This window comes from Helianthus annuus, chromosome 11, assembly GCF_002127325.2.
Source record: "Helianthus annuus cultivar XRQ/B chromosome 11, HanXRQr2.0-SUNRISE, whole genome shotgun sequence".
NCBI classification, from domain to species: Eukaryota; Viridiplantae; Streptophyta; class Magnoliopsida; order Asterales; family Asteraceae; genus Helianthus; species Helianthus annuus.
In genome coordinates, this window is record NC_035443.2 from 124824092 (window position 1) to 124844816 (window position 20725).

General features: G+C 40.8%; 1 protein-coding gene across 1 annotated transcript; it reads right to left on the reverse strand.

The window, feature by feature from the left end:
• Positions 1-203: 203 nt before the first annotated feature.
• On the reverse strand, positions 204-944 carry LOC110945120. Its single transcript, XM_022186756.1, has one exon. It carries the CDS (start codon positions 942-944, stop codon positions 204-206), a length of 741 nt encoding a protein of 246 aa, XP_022042448.1.
• Positions 945-20725: the final 19781 nt, after the last annotated feature.

The window sequence follows — 20725 nt, forward strand, 5'->3', positions numbered from 1 at the left end:
CACCTCAAAACAATTTCTTAATCAAACTTATTATTAAAACCTGTGGCATCTATGACATTCTATCAAATAACAAACAAAAAAACAAAAAGTACCCACAAAAACGCACCATCGTAAGCTATCGGTACGGTATGAGTTAAACCTTTCCTCTATCCCAGAAGACGGAGACTGCCCGCTGAGACCCACGTCTCCAAAATAACAGACCATCAATACAAAGCAATAACAAGCAACCCAAGAGAAGCACCACCAATACACAAATAAGAAACCACATTCAACCTAACGAAAAACACGTTAACACTCTTAGCAACTTGCATTGCAAGAGTCAAAATCTGTAACCTCCCCTGCTCCTCCATCTTCCTAAAAAACCCGATCGGCTTCAGCGATCTCCGCAGCATCAAAGACAGCGAAAACGGCAACCCAAACGCCAAAACACTCTGAACCGACACCTCCGGAATCGGATGACCCTTCGTCACATACGAAATCCAGGCCCCTAAACCTAATTGAAACAGACCCAGCAAAGCCAAACTCTTACTAACAATGAGAACTCTCTTAGACATTTCATCGAGCACTTGGCGGGTCTCATTCGCAAGCGCCGAATCATCTCGTTCGACTGTGGGTCCTGTGATTTCTTGATGCTGGAAATCTTCAAGGGTTTTGTTTGGATTGTTGTTGGGCTTGTGGGTTTGGTCTGGATCGGGTTGAGGAGTGGAGGTTGAGAAGAATTTTGGGGTTAAAGATTGGAGTGTGAGGCTATGGTTGAAAATGGTGTTTGATTTGATTGAATTGCGGGTTGATGATGTGGGATTGAAAGTGGTGAAATTGGGGGTAGTGGGCGTGAAGGATTGGTGGGGGTGATTAGGGTTTAAGTGGTGGAGTGAGAAGAGTGCAGAGTAGGAAGATGGGTGCAGAACCTTGGATGCAAGTCGGCGGGAGATTGGGGACGCCATTGTTTTTGTTTGTGTGTGTGTGTGTGAGGAGGAAGGGTTTTGTTGTGAAATAACTCAATATGTGTATTTTAAGGTTGTGGTTAGAATGACAACCACCAAACCAATACATCCCACAAGTAAGATTTATTTTGAAAAGTGGGTTTTAAATCGTATCGGTTTAATATTTTAAAGTGTCGTATAGTAATGTTATAACCCGAGATCTATGGACGTAGTTTTCAAAAGACGTAATTTTGCTATTAAAAAAGAGGTAGCGGCGCAGCTTGTTGACCGTTTACCAACTATCTCGATGTAAATTCATAATACAAGAATCTAAAGTTCTAAATTTAAAAATAAGTTAATTACATAGATGAACCCTGTGGTTTATAGCCAGTTTCATCTTTGGGTACTAACTTTTTTTAACAGGTTTAGGTTTTATGGTTTCAATTTTGTAACACCTTTGGGTACTAACACCAAAATTATCAATTTAATGACTAAAATACCCTTCTATTTTTTTTTTAATTTTATCAATGTAACACCTTTGGGTACTAACACCTAATTTTATTTAAGTTTAAATCAATTTTACAAAATCATTTTTTTTTATTTTCATCTTTTTATTATATCTCTTAATTAACATCAAATCTATTTATTTTTTTATAAGTAAATAATTATATATAATTTTTTAAGAAATGATAAATAATTTAGCACGATAGAAGTTGTTCAAAATCTTAAATAACTAAAAATTCAATAGGTAAAATAATAGTTGGTAATGTGCAAATAAATTATTATTAAGATATTAGGTTAAAACTCCGTGTATTACGCGTGTTTAATGTATAAAACTTAGTTTTAATTTTTGTAATTTTAAATATATGGGGTTAAATAATATAAAACCAATAACAACAATAATAAAAGACTGTATATCATCAGAACTAAAGTGTTTCCTAAGCACATAGATACACAAATAAAATAGAAACGTTATGGTTTAAGCACATCGCCTCAAAATGTGCATCGTAACAAACAAATCAGATTAGATTATACATTTCTACGATTTTACACAAAATATATCAAATTACTTGTAGTTATTTTTAAACAGTTTTTCTCGATTATGCTACATATCTTGATATATTAATTTAACTAATTTTCAGATATTATATTCGTGTGTTTTCAAGATTGCTATAGATTTTAATAGATACTTATTATATCATTTGTTTCATTATTTAATTTATATTTTAAAGAGTTTCTAAATATTAGTCAGATATTTATCTAGTATTATTTAGTAATATTATTAATACATAAAAAATGGAGCGGACATTTTCTGACTTTTTTAATTTATATTTATAAATAAAAAATAAAAAAATAAATAGATTTTATGTGACAAATCGTATTTCAAACCTCTTGTTGTGTGCTTCGATGTAACGAATGTGAACACTATGTGACTATGTGAACTGATTGATTAATGAAATGTTATGTGTTTTGTGTAATGTATATATGTACTATTATCACACAAATATAAACCGATCACACAATGCTTGGTCGATCGCACAAGTCTATTCGGACTACACTTGTTGTACTCGAAACCCATAAAGGGGAGCCCATTAGGAGGGTTCGGCCCACTCCATCAATCGCACAACACCTAGAGTGTGGGTATAAATCCCACACTTTACCTAATTACACAAGTTTACAAACCCTACTCTTCTCTCTCTCCCTCACGAACCCGACGGCAGCCACACACACGCCTCACTTCCCATCGAAGATTTCTTGGGTTCGGATCACCCTTTCTGTTTGATCCTCCTATTCGGTTAGTACTTTAATTATTAATTGTATGATGTTGTGATTCATATGTTCCTTCGTGATGCTTTACGGATGAGATACGATTGATTTATGTTATGAATAGATGATAGGCGGCTCACATGTATGATGTTATTGATCGATATAGGGTTGTCAAAACATATGATGCAACTAATGATCTAGATTTAGAATCGGATATATATATATAATCGGCTGTGGTTGTAGGATGATTAGTATTGCATGTTGATATAAAAGTTGCTAGCCTAATGATCCGGATTGAATGTTTGATTATTGCTCAAAACTATGATTATCTAGGTTCATGAGAATTTATTAGAATATGCTCAGTTTGATCGATTGTATATTAAACGGATAGTTGGAAATTTGATAATTGGTAAAGTGTAAAGAAGGAAACTGTTGAATGATGCTAACCGAATAGCATAATATCCGGCTATTAAAACAGATCGCACAAGCTCCCTCTCGGTCGCACAAGATCAGGTCACACAAGACCTGATCTGATCGCACAAGTGCATCGCACAAGACAGGGTACAATCACATAAGGCACCTAGTACTATTTATTTATGCATGATCGCACAAGGTCTGGTGGATCGCACAAGATGGTGCCGATCGCACAAGATCTTGGGCCACACACAAACATTTGGACTGTTGGGCCTGAAAGCCCAATATTCACTCGCACAACCCAACTGGATCGCACAAGTGCCAGACGCACAAGATGTCCTCAGTCGCACAAGACACTTTCAGTCGCACAAGACACTTTCAGTCGCACAAGACCGATGTTTATTTGTTTGGGCCGTTACATGTTGGACTGTTTATGCTTAATTTGGGCCGGGTACTATTGGGCTTCTAAGGGTGAATCACACAAGGCGGTTAGACTTGTGCGAGCCCAATCCCTTGAATCGTACAAGAGTGATTATGTTATGTAATTATCTGTTAAAGTGTTGCCATGATCTATACGTGCTCGTAACATGTTAACTTGTGTGAAACTTATGTGCATTACTTGAACCGAGACCTGACTTATATGGTAACCCTGTTAGGACGTGGTTGACCACTCTTAGTTCAAGTAACTTTTCGTGTAATCTGCCGAGCAAACCAAGGTGAGTTCACACTCTTACCAAGGCATGGGATTCCCGGGGTAGGGAATGGGTTTGAATAATGGGGTTGAACGATTACTTGTACTTACACTGTTACTAGACCAACTACCATCGTCCTCGGATGCGAAGGACCCATACGTAAAACCTACGTATACTTGTACTTATCACTGTCCTAAGGATGCAAAGGACACTTACGTAAAACCTACGTAAACTTATATTCACTACTGCCTCGGGTTGTGACAGGCACTTACGTAAAACCTACGTAAACCCCCGCGTACCACTGTCCTCGGGTTGAGAAGGACACTTACGTAAAACCTACATAAACCTTGTACGTACTACTGTTCTCGGGATTAGAAGAACACTTATGGTTACACCCAGTCTAGTACATACACTCATGGGAAGCCCCCCACTAAATGAACATACAATTGACTTAGTTAATAATGCATGGTGATGCAATGGACCTATTATTACGAACTTACTTACTGTGAACTCGCTCAACTAGTTGTTGACTCTCTGTTACATGCCTTGCAGGACCATAGGTACTCATGGAGCTTGCACGGGAGGCGCGGTCGTTGTGGGCACAGATTGTGGATGTTATGATAAACACTTTTATGACATTTCAACTTAATACTTATGTTGGGTTTTTACAGTATTGCTTCCGCTACACATTTGACTATGTTTAGTTTTGAAAACACCTTTCGTATTGATGAATGACTTTTACTATTTACTTATATGTTCAATATGATTGGTGGCTTGATCCTGGTCATGTCACGCCTCCAAGCGGTGGTACTTCGCGCGTGGATTTTGGGGGTGTGACAGATTGGTATCAGAGCCAGGTTTATAGAGAACTGGGTTTTAATAATGGGAAAACATTTTTATTAAAACCAGACTATAACCAGAACTGTGCTCAACGATCCACAACGACGCTTCGCTCCACGTGCAAGACTCAACATTCTAGGTGATATGGTATATGTTTTATTGCCTACTTGCTAGATTACATAGAACTTTGCTCATGGTATGCTTAGATACACATAACCACTAATGCTTGAGAATACTTGTGTGCTCACTCTCGCCTGTCATCGTACTATTCGCGGACCTCTCTTACTTATGTTACCTTTGCTATGAAGATCATGGCTGGACGCGTTAACATGACACAAGCCCAGTTGACGGCTCTCATTAAGAACAAGTTGCTGCGGCACTTGCAGCTGCACAAGCAGGAGGTATATCCTGCAGTCGTAACTCACTTTAGGACCCTTAGATCCTATACTCCTAAAACCAACTCTTGTGTTTAACCATGTCCTATTCTTATACACAATAGGTCAACACGCTCAGCAACCTGTTTGCACTTTCAAGAATTTCATGACTGTCATCCAAGCACGTTCAGTGGCACTGAAGGAGCAGTTGGACTCCTCCATTGGTTTGAAAAGCTCGAGTCAGTATTCGAGATGTGCGAATGCCCTGAGGCTCGCAGGGTGAAGTATGCCACTGGTACTCTAGAAGGCATTGCGCTGACTTGGTGGAATGCGCAAGTTCAGATATTAGGGCTGGCAGCTGCTAATGCCACCCCTTGGAATGATTTCAAGGAACTCATCAAACGAGAATACTGCACACGTGACGACATCCACAAGTTGGAAGTGGAGCTTTTTCATCTGAAAATGACAGGGTCGGAAATTGAAGCTTATACGAAACGGTCAAACGAGCTGGCCATCTTGTGTCCAACTATGGTGGACCCTCCAATCAAGCGCATTGAGTTGTATCTCAAGGGGCTAGCGCCAGAAATTCAGAGCCATGTGACATCGGCTAACCTTAGTAATATCCAGGATATTCAACGCCTAGCTCATCGCCTCACAGATCAGGCAGTGGATCAGAACAGGCTGCCTAAGCGTATCAGTGCTACTAGTACCGCTACCACTTTTGCCACTCCTGCTACTCCCAGTGACAACAAGAGGAAATGGGAGGGGGATTCCAGCAAGGGTTCAGCTTCAGTTCAGTCTTAGGTGCAGCAGCGAAAGACTGACAACTATCAGAGTCCTGGTCAGCAATCTTTGGGCAATCAGGGAAGGGGTGCGTATCGAGGAAATCACCCAAGGTGCAACAACTGTAACAGACACCACAGTGGCCAGTGCAACAAGGGTCGTTGCCAGAGGTGTCTCAAGATGGGTCATGGGGCCAAGGATTGTAGGAGCCCACAGCCTGTGACTCAGAACCAGCAGCAGCAGCAAACACCGCAGAATCAGCAACAGGGCAACAAAGGATGTTTTCATTGTGGCGCTGAAGGTCACTTCAAGAGACACTGCCCCTAGTTAAACAGAAACCAGGGCAACAACAACAACAATAATCAGGGCAATGGAAACAACAACGGGGGAAATAACAATGATGGGAACCACGGCTCTAGGGGTCGTGCTTTTGTGCTGGGGCAGGGTGATGCTAGGAATGATCCCAACATGGTTATGGGTAAGTTTCTTCTTGACGACTTTTATGTTACTGTATTGTTTGATTCGGGTGCGGATACCAGTTATATGTCTTTGAAAGTTAGTCAAATGCTCAAGCGCACACCCACACTTTTGAACACTAAACACGTCGTAGAGTTAGCTAACGGTAAAAGTCTAGAGGCCACACACATAGTTCAGGGTTGTAATCTTATCCTCGCCGGTCAGACTTTCTTGATCGATCTCATTCTTATAGTTTTGGGTAGTTTCGACATCGTCATTGGGATGGATTGGTTATCCCAACAGCAAGCAGAGATCTTATGCAAAGAGAAGATAGTTCGTGTTCCCCATTCTGGTCAAGAACCTCTTGAAGTTCAAGGCGACAAGAGTGGTGCAGTGGTTGGCATCATCTCCTTCCTGAAGGCCCAGAAGTTTTTACGAAAGGGTCACACTGCCATTTTGGAACTTGTTACTGACGCATCAACAAAAGAGAAGAGATTGGAAGATATCCCAGTTGTACGTGATTTTCCTCAAGTGTTTCCTGGAGACTTACCTGGTCTACCGCCTCACCGCTAGGTCGAATTCCAGATCGAGCTAGCTCCTGGAGCAGCACCCATAGCTCATGCACCATACCGCTTAGCTCCAACAGAACTGGAAGAACTGTCTAAGCAACTACAAGAGCTCTTGGATAAGGGCTTTATTCGTCCTAGTTCTTCGCCCTGGGGAGCCCCAGTATTGTTTGTAAAGAAGAAAGATGGAACTTTCAGGATGTGCATAGATTACCGTCAACTCAACAAGGTGACAGTGAAGAATCGCTATCCTCTTCCACGTATTGATGACTTATTCAATCAGTTGCAAGGATCGAGCTACTACCCAAAGATAGATCTGAGGTCAGGCTACCATCAGCTGAGAGTCCGGGATGAGGACGTCTCCAAAACAGCATTCAGAACTCGCTACGGCCATTACGAGTTTTAGTTATGCCATTCGGGCTAACGAATGCGCCTGCAGTCTTTATGGATCTTATGAACAGGGTGTGTAAACCCTACCTAGATAAGTTTGTGATTGTATTCATCGACGACATTCTGATCTACTCCAAGAGTCAGGAGGAACACGAGCAGCATTTGCAACTTATTCTGAAGCTCCTTCGAACAGAACAGTTATACGCCAAGTTTTCGAAATGCGACTTCTGGCTTCGTGAAGTCCACTTTCTAGGCCATGTAGTAAACAAGGATGGGATTCATGTTGATCCATCCAAGGTAGATTCGATCAGGAACTGGCCTGCACCACGTACACCAACGGAAATACGCCAATTCTTGGGTTTGGCGGGCTATTACAGACGGTTCATCAACGACTTCTCAAAGATTGCTCAGCCACTTACACTACTGACACAGAAGGGTGTCACCTACCATTGGGGTAATACTCAGGAAACAGCTTTTCAGCACTTAAAGGATAGACTATGCAGCGCACCTATTCTTTCATTGCCAAAGGGCACGGACGATTTTGTGGTCTATTTGTGACGCATCGATACAGGGGCTTGGTTGTGTATTGATGCAACGGGATAAAGTTATTGCTTACGCTTCGCGCCAACTTAAGGTCACGAACGGAACTACACGACACATGATTTAGAGCTGGGAGCTGTTGTTTTTGCACTTAAGATATGGCGACACTACTTGTACGGTACCAAGTGCACCATCTACACCGATCACAGGAGTCTCGAGCATATCTTCAAGCAGAAGGAATTGAACATGCGTCAACGACGATGGGTCAAACTTTTAAACGATTACGAATGTTCCATCAAGTACCATCCGGGCAAAGCCAATGTGGTGGCTGACGCCCTCAGTCAGAAAGACACTACGCCTAGACGCGTACGAGCATTGCAACTCACTATTCAGTCTAGTCTTCCTGCACGGATACGAGATGCTCAGGTGGAAGCATTGAAACCAGAAAACGTCAGGGCAGAAGCCCTACGCGGCTCAAGGCAACGATTAGAACAGAAGGAAGACGGCGCCTATTATGTAACGGGGCGTATTTGGGTCCCACTTTATGGTAAGATACGCGAGCTTGTAATGGACAAAGCACATAAGTCTCGCTACTCGGTACATCCAGGTTCGGATAAAATGTACCACGATCGTAGAACTACGTATTGGTGGCCTAGTATGAAGGCCCACATTGCAACTTACGTCGGCAAATGTTTGACTTGTGCGAGAGTTGTTGGGATTGAACCCTATCAGAGGAACAAATAATTAAAGCCAAAACTGGATCAGAGCAGTGGATCCAGAATAAGCAGATGTTTACATACAAGTCTCTCCCCTTGAAAGTGATTACAACAACTGATGACCTCCTATCTGCTGATCTTGCAAAGTGCTGACCTACAACTGCTGCTCAAGTAAAAGATCTGATGGAAGACTAAAGTCCTGCTGATTCAATCTACTGCTTTGAGTCAAGCACTGCTGATCCGGACAAGTGCTGCTGGGTTCACAGCAGTAGAAGGTTGCAGCAGCTGTTCTAAAGTCTGTTTTGTAATAGAATGTATTAGCAGTAGTTAACACAAGCAGTGTCTGTATAGATCGGAGGTTAGAGTTTGTTAGGAGGTTAGATGTCACTTTCATGGTGACGTCAGCTAAGATGCTCAGTAGTTTGCAAGTGCCTATAAATAGTTCAGTACTTTGTACTGTTCTATTAGCTCTTTTGCATCATTCGTCTTCTTTGCACGAACAAACAACTGAGCTCTGGCTGAGGGGGAGTTTGCATTCATTCATCAATCATTGTAATCGTTGTTGAAATAAATTCAATCTTTCGGTTCATTGTGTAAAGATGTTTGATCAAAGTATTACTCTCGTTTGATTGTATGCAAAGTTTGTTTTCATCTTAATTCTGCTGCACACTCATCCACTTATATCTCATTTTCAAACACAAAATACAATCAAAATCAAACTCAGATCCAACAATTGGTATCAGAGCTAGGACAGTCAAATTTGATTTAACAATCATTTTGACGTAAAGAGTTCAGCTCATAATAGTTGATACTGATCGTTTGTTCGTCGTTGAAAAACAGAGTAAGGATTAATCACCATTAAAGTTGATTTCTCAGTATTTGTAAAACAACAAGAATGACGTCACAATCTCAGGATGATAAAAACAACATCGGCTCGCTTTTTAAACCACCTATGCTAAAAAGAAATGAGTACAACATCTGGCAGAGGAGGATGGGTCACATCCTCGCTCAACAAAGCACAGGTTGTTGGAGGTCTGTAGTCTTTGGTCCCCATGTTCCTACAGTGCCAAGCGCTGAAGATGCTAAAGCATCCGTTCCAAAACCTATTGAAAATTATACCAAAACCGATTTTCAAAGGATTGAGCTAGATGCTAAAGCATTTAGCATCATAGCATCAACGCTGCCCAATGAAATATATGCTGGGCTGTTACATTGTAACAGTGCCAAAGAATTGTGGGACGCGCTTAAGGAACAGTTTGGGGGTACCGAAGAAGTCATAGAAAACAATAGGGAAATACTGAACCAACAGTATGAAACATTTTGTCATGTTAAAGGTGAATCACTGACGCAACAATTTGAGCGTTTCAGTTGTCTCATCAGTGAACTGAGGCTTGTTAAAACCACTTTTACAAACTCAACTCAAAATAGCATGTTCCTCAGGTCACTGCCAGAAAAATGGGACACCATAGCTTTTGTCACCCGAAATTCACCTGAGTTCAAGGATCTGACCTTGACCCAACTCCATGGTCGACTCCTGACCTAGGAAAGGGAGTTGAACCAGAAAAGGAAGTTACAAGACTCAGGAAAAACCGTTGATGATTATACATTCGGTAACATTGCTCTTTTAGGTTAAGAAGAATCTGGGAGTAGTGGTAAGGATCAGGGTTATGATCACTTCATTGACATAACTGCTGGTGCAAATTTTAACAACCCTGATCCTAACTCTACAAGTTATGCATTCACTGCAAACGAAAACCAGATGTCAGACAATCTAAGCTTTGAACTCAATGATCTACAGCATTTTGACCCCACTGATTTAGAGGAAATGGACATCCTGCATCAACTGGCTTTTCTAAGTGTTAGAACTAGCAAATTTTATAAAAGAACAGGGCGAAAATTCCCAGGGTTGCATGGGAATCTAAGGGTTGGGTTGGATAAATCGAAAATCAAGTGCTACAAGTGTAATAGGTTAGGACACTTTGCTAGGGAATGTAGGAGTCAAACTGCTGGCCCCATAATCACTCATCCTAGTTCAAACCCTAGACCTCAAAATCAAAACACTGTGCACTATGCCCAATATGCCCCAGCAGCTCAAGTGAACACTGCTCACTATGCTGTTGCCCCTGTGCCAGTACATTATGTCCAAACAGCTGCTCCACAGATCCAATATGTTCAAACCCCTGTCCCTTAGGCACAAGTGCAACCTGCACCTCAAACCACTGCTCCAGCAGCAGTACAACCAGATCAACAAAGCTTTTTCACTCAAGGGTTTGTTGACTGGAGCAGTATGCCTGAAGACCTTAGTGATGAAAATTTTGCACTCTATGCTTCCAATGTTTCTTCTCATGATGAATTTTGTTTGATGGCATTAGAGTCAATACAGGAGGGTGTTGAATCTGAAGAGGAACAGCTGGTTTCTGAAACAGTGGATGTGGTGATTGAAGCAGTGGTTACTGCTGTGGCTAATGAAGTACTGTTGGGAGAAAGTTCAGGCACCCTGATTGAACCACTGACAGATCCATGGTCAGAAGAAGAAAAGGCAGGTGAGAAAGAAGAGAGAGCCGAAGATGAGGAAAATCCTCAATGTGATTGTGCAATGATGGCTGCTGCCAAGGTATCACCTCAAGTTCTTGAAAAACTATGTTCTGACAATTGCATTATTGTTTTTGCTAACATCAAAGAGGTGAATGAAAATCTTCGTGATAAAATCTTATCTGATGAAGTCAAATTTGAAAGATCTCTAAAAGAACTTAAAAACAAATTGGCTGAAAAAGAGAAAGAGATTAGCAACATGAAAGAAGAGCAAAGCATAACCAAAACCCAACTCCAAACCTTGGTAGAAAAATACCAAGGTTGCAAAAAGGAGTTAGAATCCACCCAGATCACATGTGAGAGATGGGTGGAATCATGCAAAGGGTATGAGGTTATGCTTGAGAAACAGATAAAAAGCAATGTGAAATTTGGGGTTGGCTATAGAAAACATGATGATGAAAACATTGTTTTTGGAAAATCTGTCTCAACCCCTGATGGGACTGCTGAGTTCATTCCCACAAACAAGAATGGCCAAGAAGTGAAGATCACTGACAAACTTGGTAACAAAATCATACTTGATAGACCTTTGGGCCCCTCTGTTTTTGAGGAGATTGAGAATCATCAGTTTAAACCAAAATGGTCTGATGAGTGTGATATTCTTGAAAATTTCAAGCCAATGGACTTTACATCAACTGATGGTGTTAAAGCTCCAAAAGCTAAAATCATACCTCTCAAAGACATCCCAGCAGTGGTTAAAACCTCTGCTGCAAAAGAGTCTGAAAAGAGAAAGAAGAAAGAAAAAAATGATAACTTGTTTTGTGAATTTTGTGAGAAAAGGAATCATCTAACAAAAGACTGCTTCCACTTAAAAGCTTATGATTTAAACAAAACAAGTGTCATTACTTCAGCTGAAAGTTGCAGTGTTTATGGTAAAACAAACCATAAAACTCAAGCATGTGTGTATCTCAAAAACTTTGATGTGAAGAAGAATTAGTACATTGCTAAAACATCCTTGAGTTCATCAGCATCATCACCATCTGTCAAATTCACCAAGAAACAACCACTGTTTGTGCCAGTTCAAACAGCTGTCACAAAACAGCTGAACCAAACATATGTCAAAAGAGATGTTCAGGTTACTGATGCACCTCCTGCCAATCAGTTAAGAAAAGGCAAGGAAAAACAGTCTTACCAAAGGATTCCACACGTTTATGAGGTCTACAAAAAGCCCTATAAACCCAGAGTGAACAGGCATCTTTTTGGTTATCAGCAGGTGATTGGTCAAGACCCCCAACAGTGGTTAGCTAGAAACAGTACTAAAACTGTCCAAACCCCTGACTTAACCACTGTCCATCACACTGCATCCATACCAGACACTGTTGAGACTCCATCCAAAGCCTTGTTGGCTTTGGAGTCCTTAATGAACTAATCCTTTTACTTCATGTGCAGGGAGCTTCTGCATGCTTTGATAGTCTTTGGTATGTAGATAGTGGAGGCTCCAGGCACATGACAGGATGTAAAGCCCTCCTCAAAGACTTTAAAATCCATGGAGGGGGTGATATATCCTTTGGGAATAATAGTAAAGGGAAAGTTCTGGGGTCTGGTACAGTGCAATCTGGAAATGTAAAATTTGAAAATGTCAATCTAATAGACAATCTGAAATTCAACCTTCTGAGTGTATCTCAAATGAGTGACAAAGGGTTTGGGTCATTCTTCACAAAAGATTGTTGTAGGATTGTTGGACCAGACATGGTCAAAAAGATTGAAGCAATAATCAAAACTGGTCAAACTAAACTTGTTGCTCAAAGAAGTGGCAATGTTTATGTTGTTGATATGTCAAAAGAGTGTCCCAGAGCTGATGCCTGTCTGTTCTCAGCTGCCTCTAACAAAGAGATAGAACTTTGGCACAGAAGGCTGGGGCACACAAATCTTAAGACAATCACAGAAATTTCAAAAAATGGTTTGGTGAGAGGCCTACCACAAAAATTGTTTTCTTGTTCTGAACATTGCATTTCCTGTTTAAAAGGAAAACAGCACAAAAGTTCTTATAAGTCCATTGAAGAGTCCAAAACAACCCAGTGTTTGCAAATGCTGCACATGGATTTGTTTGGCCCAGTACAAGTCATGAGCCTTAAGAAGAAAAGATATTGTTTGGTTATTGTTGATGACTTTTCTAGGTTTACATGGACTTTCTTTTTACACTCTAAGGATGAGACTGCAGGCATTTTGCAAGACTTTGTGACACAGGTTGAAAAGCTATTTGACCTTCCAGTGAAAAGCTTCAGGAGTGACAATGGCACAGAATTTAAAAATAAGGAGTTGGATGCCTTCTGTGTGAAGAAAGGGATTGTAAGGCAGTACAGCATCCCTAGAACACCAGAGCAAAATGGGGTTGTGGAAAGAAAGAACAGAACCTTGATTGAGGCTGCCAGAACTATGCTTGCAGATTCAGGTTTGCCATTAACTTTCTGGGCAGAGGCAGTAAACACTGCTTGCTATGTCCAGAATAGAGTTTTAATAAACCCCAGGCACAAAAAGACTGCCTATGAAATTCTGTATAAAATCAAACCACTGATCTCATATTTCAAAGTGTTTGGCTGCCCATGCTTTATTTTGAACTTAAAAGATTCCATTTCAAAATTTGCAGCCAAAATTGATTGTGGTTATCATCTGGGATACTCAGCCACTGCCAAGGCCTACAAAGTGTTCAATACACGGACCAAGGCAGTGGAAGAGACTTTGAATGTAAAGTTTAATGAACTTTCTTCAATGAAAATCCCAGCAAATCCTGCTGATCTGTTTGATCTTGAAAAGTTTACTTTTGAAAATACTGCTGTCAAGACTAACAGTGCAGGTCCAACAGAGGATACAACACCAGACTATGGGTATGAAATCATCATCCCTCAAAGGTCTGCCACAAAGGGAAAAGCATCAGTTGTTCAAAACATATGTCAAAGCTCAACCACTGCTACATCAACAGTTGTTGACCAAAGTAGCCCATTCACCACTGCTTCCACATCCTCAAACACTGCTGACAAAAGTCCTCAAACAGTGGATAAAAGTCAGCAGTTGTCCACTTCATTACCTCCTATTCCACCACCTTTTGAAGCCACTGCTGGGTCATCAAAGTCACCAGCAATGGTTAGCTCAGATGATACACATTTGCAGCCTTCACCAACAAATGCCATCATACCATACCAAGGAGATTTAATCTTCTTGAGATCTCATCCACCTGATCAAATCATTGGCAACATCAATGAAGGGGTGCTCACAAGAAGCCAAACCCAAAACATTTGTCTTTTTGCTGGTTTTCTATCACTCCATCAGCCAGTCAAGTACCAAGAGGCACTAAAAGACAACAGCTGGGTAGAAGCCATGCAAGAGGAGCTCCAACAGTTTAAAAGACAACAAGTATGGGAGCTTGTACCACTGCCAGAAGAGGTTAGTCCCATTGGCACAAAGTGGGTCTTCAAGAACAAAACAGATGAAAGGGGCATTGTTGTCAAGAACAAAGCCAGGCTTGTGGTTCAAGGTTACAGACAGGAAGAAGGGATTGATTATGATGAAACATTCTCCCCTGTTGCAAGATTGGAAGCTATTAGACTATTCCTGGCCTTTGCTGTCAACCACAACATGAAGGTGTTTCAGATGGATATCAAAAGTGCTTTCCTCTATGGTACATTGCATGAAGAGGTGTATGTATGTCAACCTCCAGGTTTTGAGGATCCATTTTATCTTGATCATGTCTACAGGCTAAACAAAGCCTTGTATGGCTTGAAACAAGCACAAAGGGCCTGGTATGAAACTCTTTCCAACTTTCTACTCTCAAATGGTTTCAAAAGAGGTACCATTGATAAAACACTGTTTCTTAAATGGAGAGGGAAAGATGTAATGATTGTCCAAATTTATGTGGATGACATTATTTTTGGAAGCACATGTACCAAAATGTGTGAAGAGTTTAGAGAACTCATGACAGCTGAGTTTGAAATGAGTGCAATGGGTGAGCTGCAATGCTTTCTTGGTCTCCAAGTACAGCAATTGCAAAATGGAACTTTCATTCATCAAAGCAAATATGCTAAAGAACTTTTAACCAAATTTGATATGAATGATTGTAAACCATGCAGCACACCAATGGCAACAAATAAGCTGGTCATGTCTGATGAAAAGGATGAGCTGATTGACCAAACACTTTATAGAAGCATGATTGGGTCTTTATTGTACCTAACTGCATCTAGACCAGACATCATGTTTGCAACATGTGTCTGTGCAAGAAGTCAATCAGCTCCCAGAAAATCAAATCTCATTGCTGTAAAAAGGATTCTCAGATACATAAAAGGTGCTCCCACACTTGGTATCTGGTATCCAGCTAATGGGAATATCAAGCTTTCAGGTTTCTCAGACAGTGACTTTGCTGGATGTCACACCACAAGGAAGTCCACTTCAGGAGGGTGCCAGTTTCTAGGTGATTGCTTAGTTTCTTGGCAAAGCAAAAAGCAAGCAGCAGTTTCAACATCCACTGCTGAGGCTAAATACATTGCTGCTGCAAGCTGTACAGCCCAACTCCTGTGGCTTCAAAATCAGTTATTGGATTTTGGTATCACTGCCTTAAAGACACCACTCATGTTGGACAGCTAGGCAACAGAAAATATCATAAAAAATCCAGTTTCCCACTCTACCACAAAGCACATCGACATCAGACATCACTTTGTGAGGGATTGCTATGAAAAAGGTTTGATTTCTCTGCATCATGTCCCAACTAAAGACCAGCTGGCAGATGTGCTCACAAAAGCACTTGATACAACCACTTTTGAAAGCTTGGTCTCTAGGATTGGGATGCTAAACATGGAATAACAAGCAACATCTTGTTTTTCTATGAATAAAAGCAACAAAATGTTTTCAGAAAATCAAAAATCCATCCTTAAAAATAGCTAAAAATGAAAATTTCATTAAAATCCTTAAAAGTCTGCCATAACCACTGATTGTTCAAAAGTCTGCTCTACTTCAAAAAGCCTGCCCACTGCTGAAAGGCAACCTCTGTTCTCTCATTTCTTGATAACCTCTGTTGTTCAAAAGCAGTGTCTTATCCACTGATATGCTATCCACTGATAGTGAAAATCATCCACTGCTTCCTTACCACTGCCTTCATCAGTTGCTTTCATCAAAGTACTGTCCTTCATTTTCACCAGGGGTTGTCACGTGGGCAGTACATAGCAGTCAGACCTTTTGTAACGGCTGTCACGTCAGCATTCACTCTCTTCCCTATAAAATCCCCCACTCACCACCAAAACAGGGTTTTACTGTCGAATTGAATTCTTAAAAAATTCTCTTCTCAAAGCAGTTTTTCTTCTCATCTCTCACAGTTTCCTTCGATCATTCGTTTCAAAAATGACAAAATCGAAGCCATCTGCAAAACCCACATCAAAATCATCATCAAAAACAGCCTCTAAAAAGGCAACCTCCACTGAAATTCCATTCAAATCATCTCACAATCTCCTGGGTCTTCTCACAAAACCAGGAACCACCAATGTTTTCGATTCCATTATTACCATCATGGCAAAATCAAAGTACAAAACTTTGTTCACCGCCGATGCACCAATCTATTTGGCGACCCAAAGGGAGTTTTGGAAGAATGCAACCTTGACAAACAAGGAGACATTGCAACCACCATACACTCTTCTATAAAGGGTAAAAAGGTCCAAATCACACCACAATCCATCTCCGAAGTCTTTCAACTCGATGATCAGGCAGGTAAAACTTCCTTCACTAAAAACGAGTTGCACATTGACTTCATTGAACGAGGGTATGAAGCTACAATGATGAAGAAACTTACCTTAGAAAAAGGTTATTTTCCTCCTACAACCAGATTCCTATTTCATACCCTCCTACTATGTGTTTCAAACAAAACCACTTCTTTTAATGAGATCCCTATAAAGATTCAAAATCTGGGATATGCAATTCTTCAAGAAGAAAATTTTAACTATTCTCGGGAAATCTTTAAAGATTTGGTTAATAATGTTGAAACCAAATCATTCTTACTGTTTCCAAGGTTTTTAAGTTACTATTTTGAAAAGAAATTCAGTAAGGATGATTTAGCTTTAATAAACCAAGGTGAGATAACTGTAATAAACTGCCTAACATCTGAAACTTTTTCACGAATGTTAGCACCTTGCAAAACACAAGCAGGGGTGCCTGAGCAGAATTTAGCAGCTACCACTGCTCCTCAGGTATCTGCTGCTGAGCCTACTGCTTTAGGTGATCAAAGCAGCAGACCAACTGTTTTGAAACCCACACCTACCAATCCCAAAAGGCTATACAAAAAGAAAAATCAAAAACCCCCCAAACCAATCAAAACGGCATCTCTGGAGGATGAGATACCAGAGTTAATGCCTGTGACAACACAAATGTCACAAGAAACCACTGCTGCTTCTTCCTCACAGCAGTTGGTACAAATATCTCAACCCATAACCATAACTCCTCCTGCTTCTTCACAAAAAGAACAGGTTGTACACAAAGGGCCACCACATTATGATGCTCTAGATACACTCGTTTCCATCATCCACAGCTCAATGCCCGGGGCAAATCCGCTTTCTACACCCACCATCACATCCACAATTCCACCAAAAACACAACTTCTGTTGGATGCAATTGATTTGAACCAGGCATTACCCAGTCCTTCTCAATCACCTGTTAATGAGAATATGCCTCAACAAATAACTGAACCTGCTGTATCATTCATTGCTAACCCACCAACACAACCTGAGGAGGTTACACCCATTGAGTTACAAGTAACTCTTTGTGGTAATCCAAGTGAAGCACTACAACTGTTGAACCCACTGGTTTTCAGTTGGACAGTGGTTACATCAATAAGACTTCCTTGGAGGCAATTCCTTTTATAGCACCTCTGCCAACCACCAGTGGATTTATTTATCCTACTGGCAACATCAAAAGGTTGTCAAGTGTTGAAGGAAGAAGACCCCAGTACCAAGAAAAAGGGGCATCAGTGGTTAATGTTTGGAGTACACTCCCTACTTCAACCACTGATAAAACCACTGTTAGTGGGAAATCAGATGATCCCATTAAGTTGGGTGATGGTTTAAAGTACCAGAAATTGACGGCTCGTGTTGAGAAACTTGATAACTCTGTTGCAGAACTCAAAGATATGCTACAACAGTTGTTACAAGTACAAAAGGTACAATCCACTGCTGTTCCACCTCAAGCACCTGCTCCACCCCAGGCATCTGCTACAAATGAGCTCTGGACTCTATTTCAACCTTTTCTCCATCATCAAGCACAAATAGCAGATTAGCAACATGAAAAACATGTTCAACAGATGCGAAATGTAATGGAGTCAAGGTTCAAAAACACCCAGGCAGATCTAAAGGCTCTCAAATCTCAGATCCTGCACACCACTGGCACTGCTCATCCACCAGTTTTCTTCATTGATAAACTTCCCGAAGATAATGCCAAAAAGGGGGAGAAAATTCAGGAATAGAGAAGAAAGGGAATAGAGGATGGTCTTTACCTTGCACCAGAAAATTCAAACATGACCAAAAAGATCCCTTTGCCAGATGGGAGCAAGAAAATTGATGTGACTACAAATGCACTTGCAGAAGCAGTTGCATGTGTAAAAAGGGATAGAGAGGCCAAAAAGAAAGCCAGGGTGGATTATCCGGATCAGGGTACTTCAGGGTCAAGAGATGATGAAAATCTTATTGATGAAAAGAAGAAGCCTACAAGAAGAATCAGGCTACCCAAATCCATTCCAACCAGACGTTCAAAGTCTGCTCCAAAACCACCACCTAAAACAGCTGTTGTAACTCCTGCTGTATCCACTTCAACACACACTACATCCACTGCCTTACCACCATCACCACCAAAAACAAAATCACCTCCTGCCAAAAGGTAGAAGACAGCAGCTGTTATAACATCTGCTGTAAAGACAACAGTGGTTGGAACACCAGTTGTTTCAACAACTGTTAGTCTATCACAAACCACTGCCACTACAACCACCATTCCATCCAAAACATCATCAGTCCCTCCTCAAATAAAGAGGAGAAGGCTAATTCTTAAAGACGATGTCACTTCACCATCCCAAACTTCTTCAAAATCTTTAGCTCTTGTCACAATACCAAAACCAGTTCCTCTTTCTTCAGTTCCAATGCACAAGCCCTTACCTCCTGTAGGTGTTCAATTTCCTCTTGAACTAGAAGCTGTTAGAGAAGAAATAAAATCTTTTTATTACGAGGATGACCCTGCCAAAAGGAGTTTGCCATCAATAAAAGGATATTCCTGGCCCAAAAATGTTGATGAATATTTGAAGATAAAGGCCAAGCAAGCAGAGGATATCTCGAAAAGAAACACACAAGGGAAATCTGACAAAGAAATTTCTAGATACTACCAATATCTGCTCACACAAGTCAGCTCCCTTGAACGATTTGCAAAAAATGTCAGTCAACAAATTTCAGAAAGAGCAGCTGAAACTTTGAAGAAAGTCTACATTGAAAGCATCATGGCTCACAAGAAGTACAAAGGAGAGAGATACATGTACAAAGAGTGGACTGTTCCTGAGCTTGAAGATGAAGCAGCAAGAATTCAAGACATGATAAAAGGGAAAGTCACTCACACTCCTCCTGACGGGGCAAAGTTTAGAAAGAATATACCTGACAAACAGGTAGAACTGAAAAGAATGAGAGAAGAATGGTTGCTGCTGAATATGGTAACAAAAGACAAATTGCAAGATGGAAAGAAGATGTGGTCAGGACAACCTACAAAAGGTTGGAGGAATTAAGAAAGAAAGATCCAAAAGTTCCTCAAAAACCTGACTATCCTGAAGCAGCGGTTTCAAAAAGACCATCAAAGCTGCAAATCAGGAGAGCCACTGCTCCAACTGGTAATGCCATCTATAAAAGAAGGATACACAAACAGTTGAGAGATGAAACCATCCAAGAGATGATAAAAGGAGATGACCTTGTAAAAGAAGGCATAAAGAAAATGTTCATAGAATCTCTTGGCTTGGGTCAAACTGCAAATACTGCTCAGTCAGTAATGAATAGGCCAGTCTCACCAAATACCTCTGCTAATAAACATCTCCCAAGAAACCCACCAGGCTCAAAAATACAAAAGTGGGAAACTGACAAACAGACCTGCGTATTGACTTTGATCAGGTCTGGTGGAGAAGTGAAGAAAATATCAAGGGAACAAGCTCTTGGCCTGAGTCTTGAAGATTTGCAGGATCTCCTTGATCTTCCACTTAGCAGGGATGATGAAGACACAGATGCCCTTGACTTTGAACTACAATTTAAAGGTCAGATAAGGGAGCTGTTAATGAGGCAATAAAATGTCCACAATAATGAAGAGTTTTGGCATTATCTGTTCCAGGGGGAGATTGTTGGGATTGAACCCTATCAGAGGAACAGATAATTAAAGCCAAAACTGGATCAGAGCAGTGGATCCAGAATAAGCAGATGTTTACATACAAGTCTCTCCCCTTGAAAGTGATTACAACAACTAATGACCTCCTATATGCTGATCTTGCAAAGTGCTGACCTACAACTGCTGCTCAAGTAAAATATCTGATGGAAGACTAAAGTCCTGCTGATTCAATCTACTGCTTTGAGTCAAGCACTGCTGATCCGGACAAGTGCTGCTGGGTTCACAGCAGTAGAAGGTTGCAGCAGCTGTTCTAAAGTCTGTTTTGTAATAGAATGTATTAGCAGTAGCTAACACAAGCAGTGT

Coding starts and splice junctions, on each gene's coding strand:
- LOC110945120 (XM_022186756.1), bottom strand. CDS start 944: ATGGCGTCCCCAATCTCCCGCCGACTTGCATCCAAGGTTCTGCACCCA.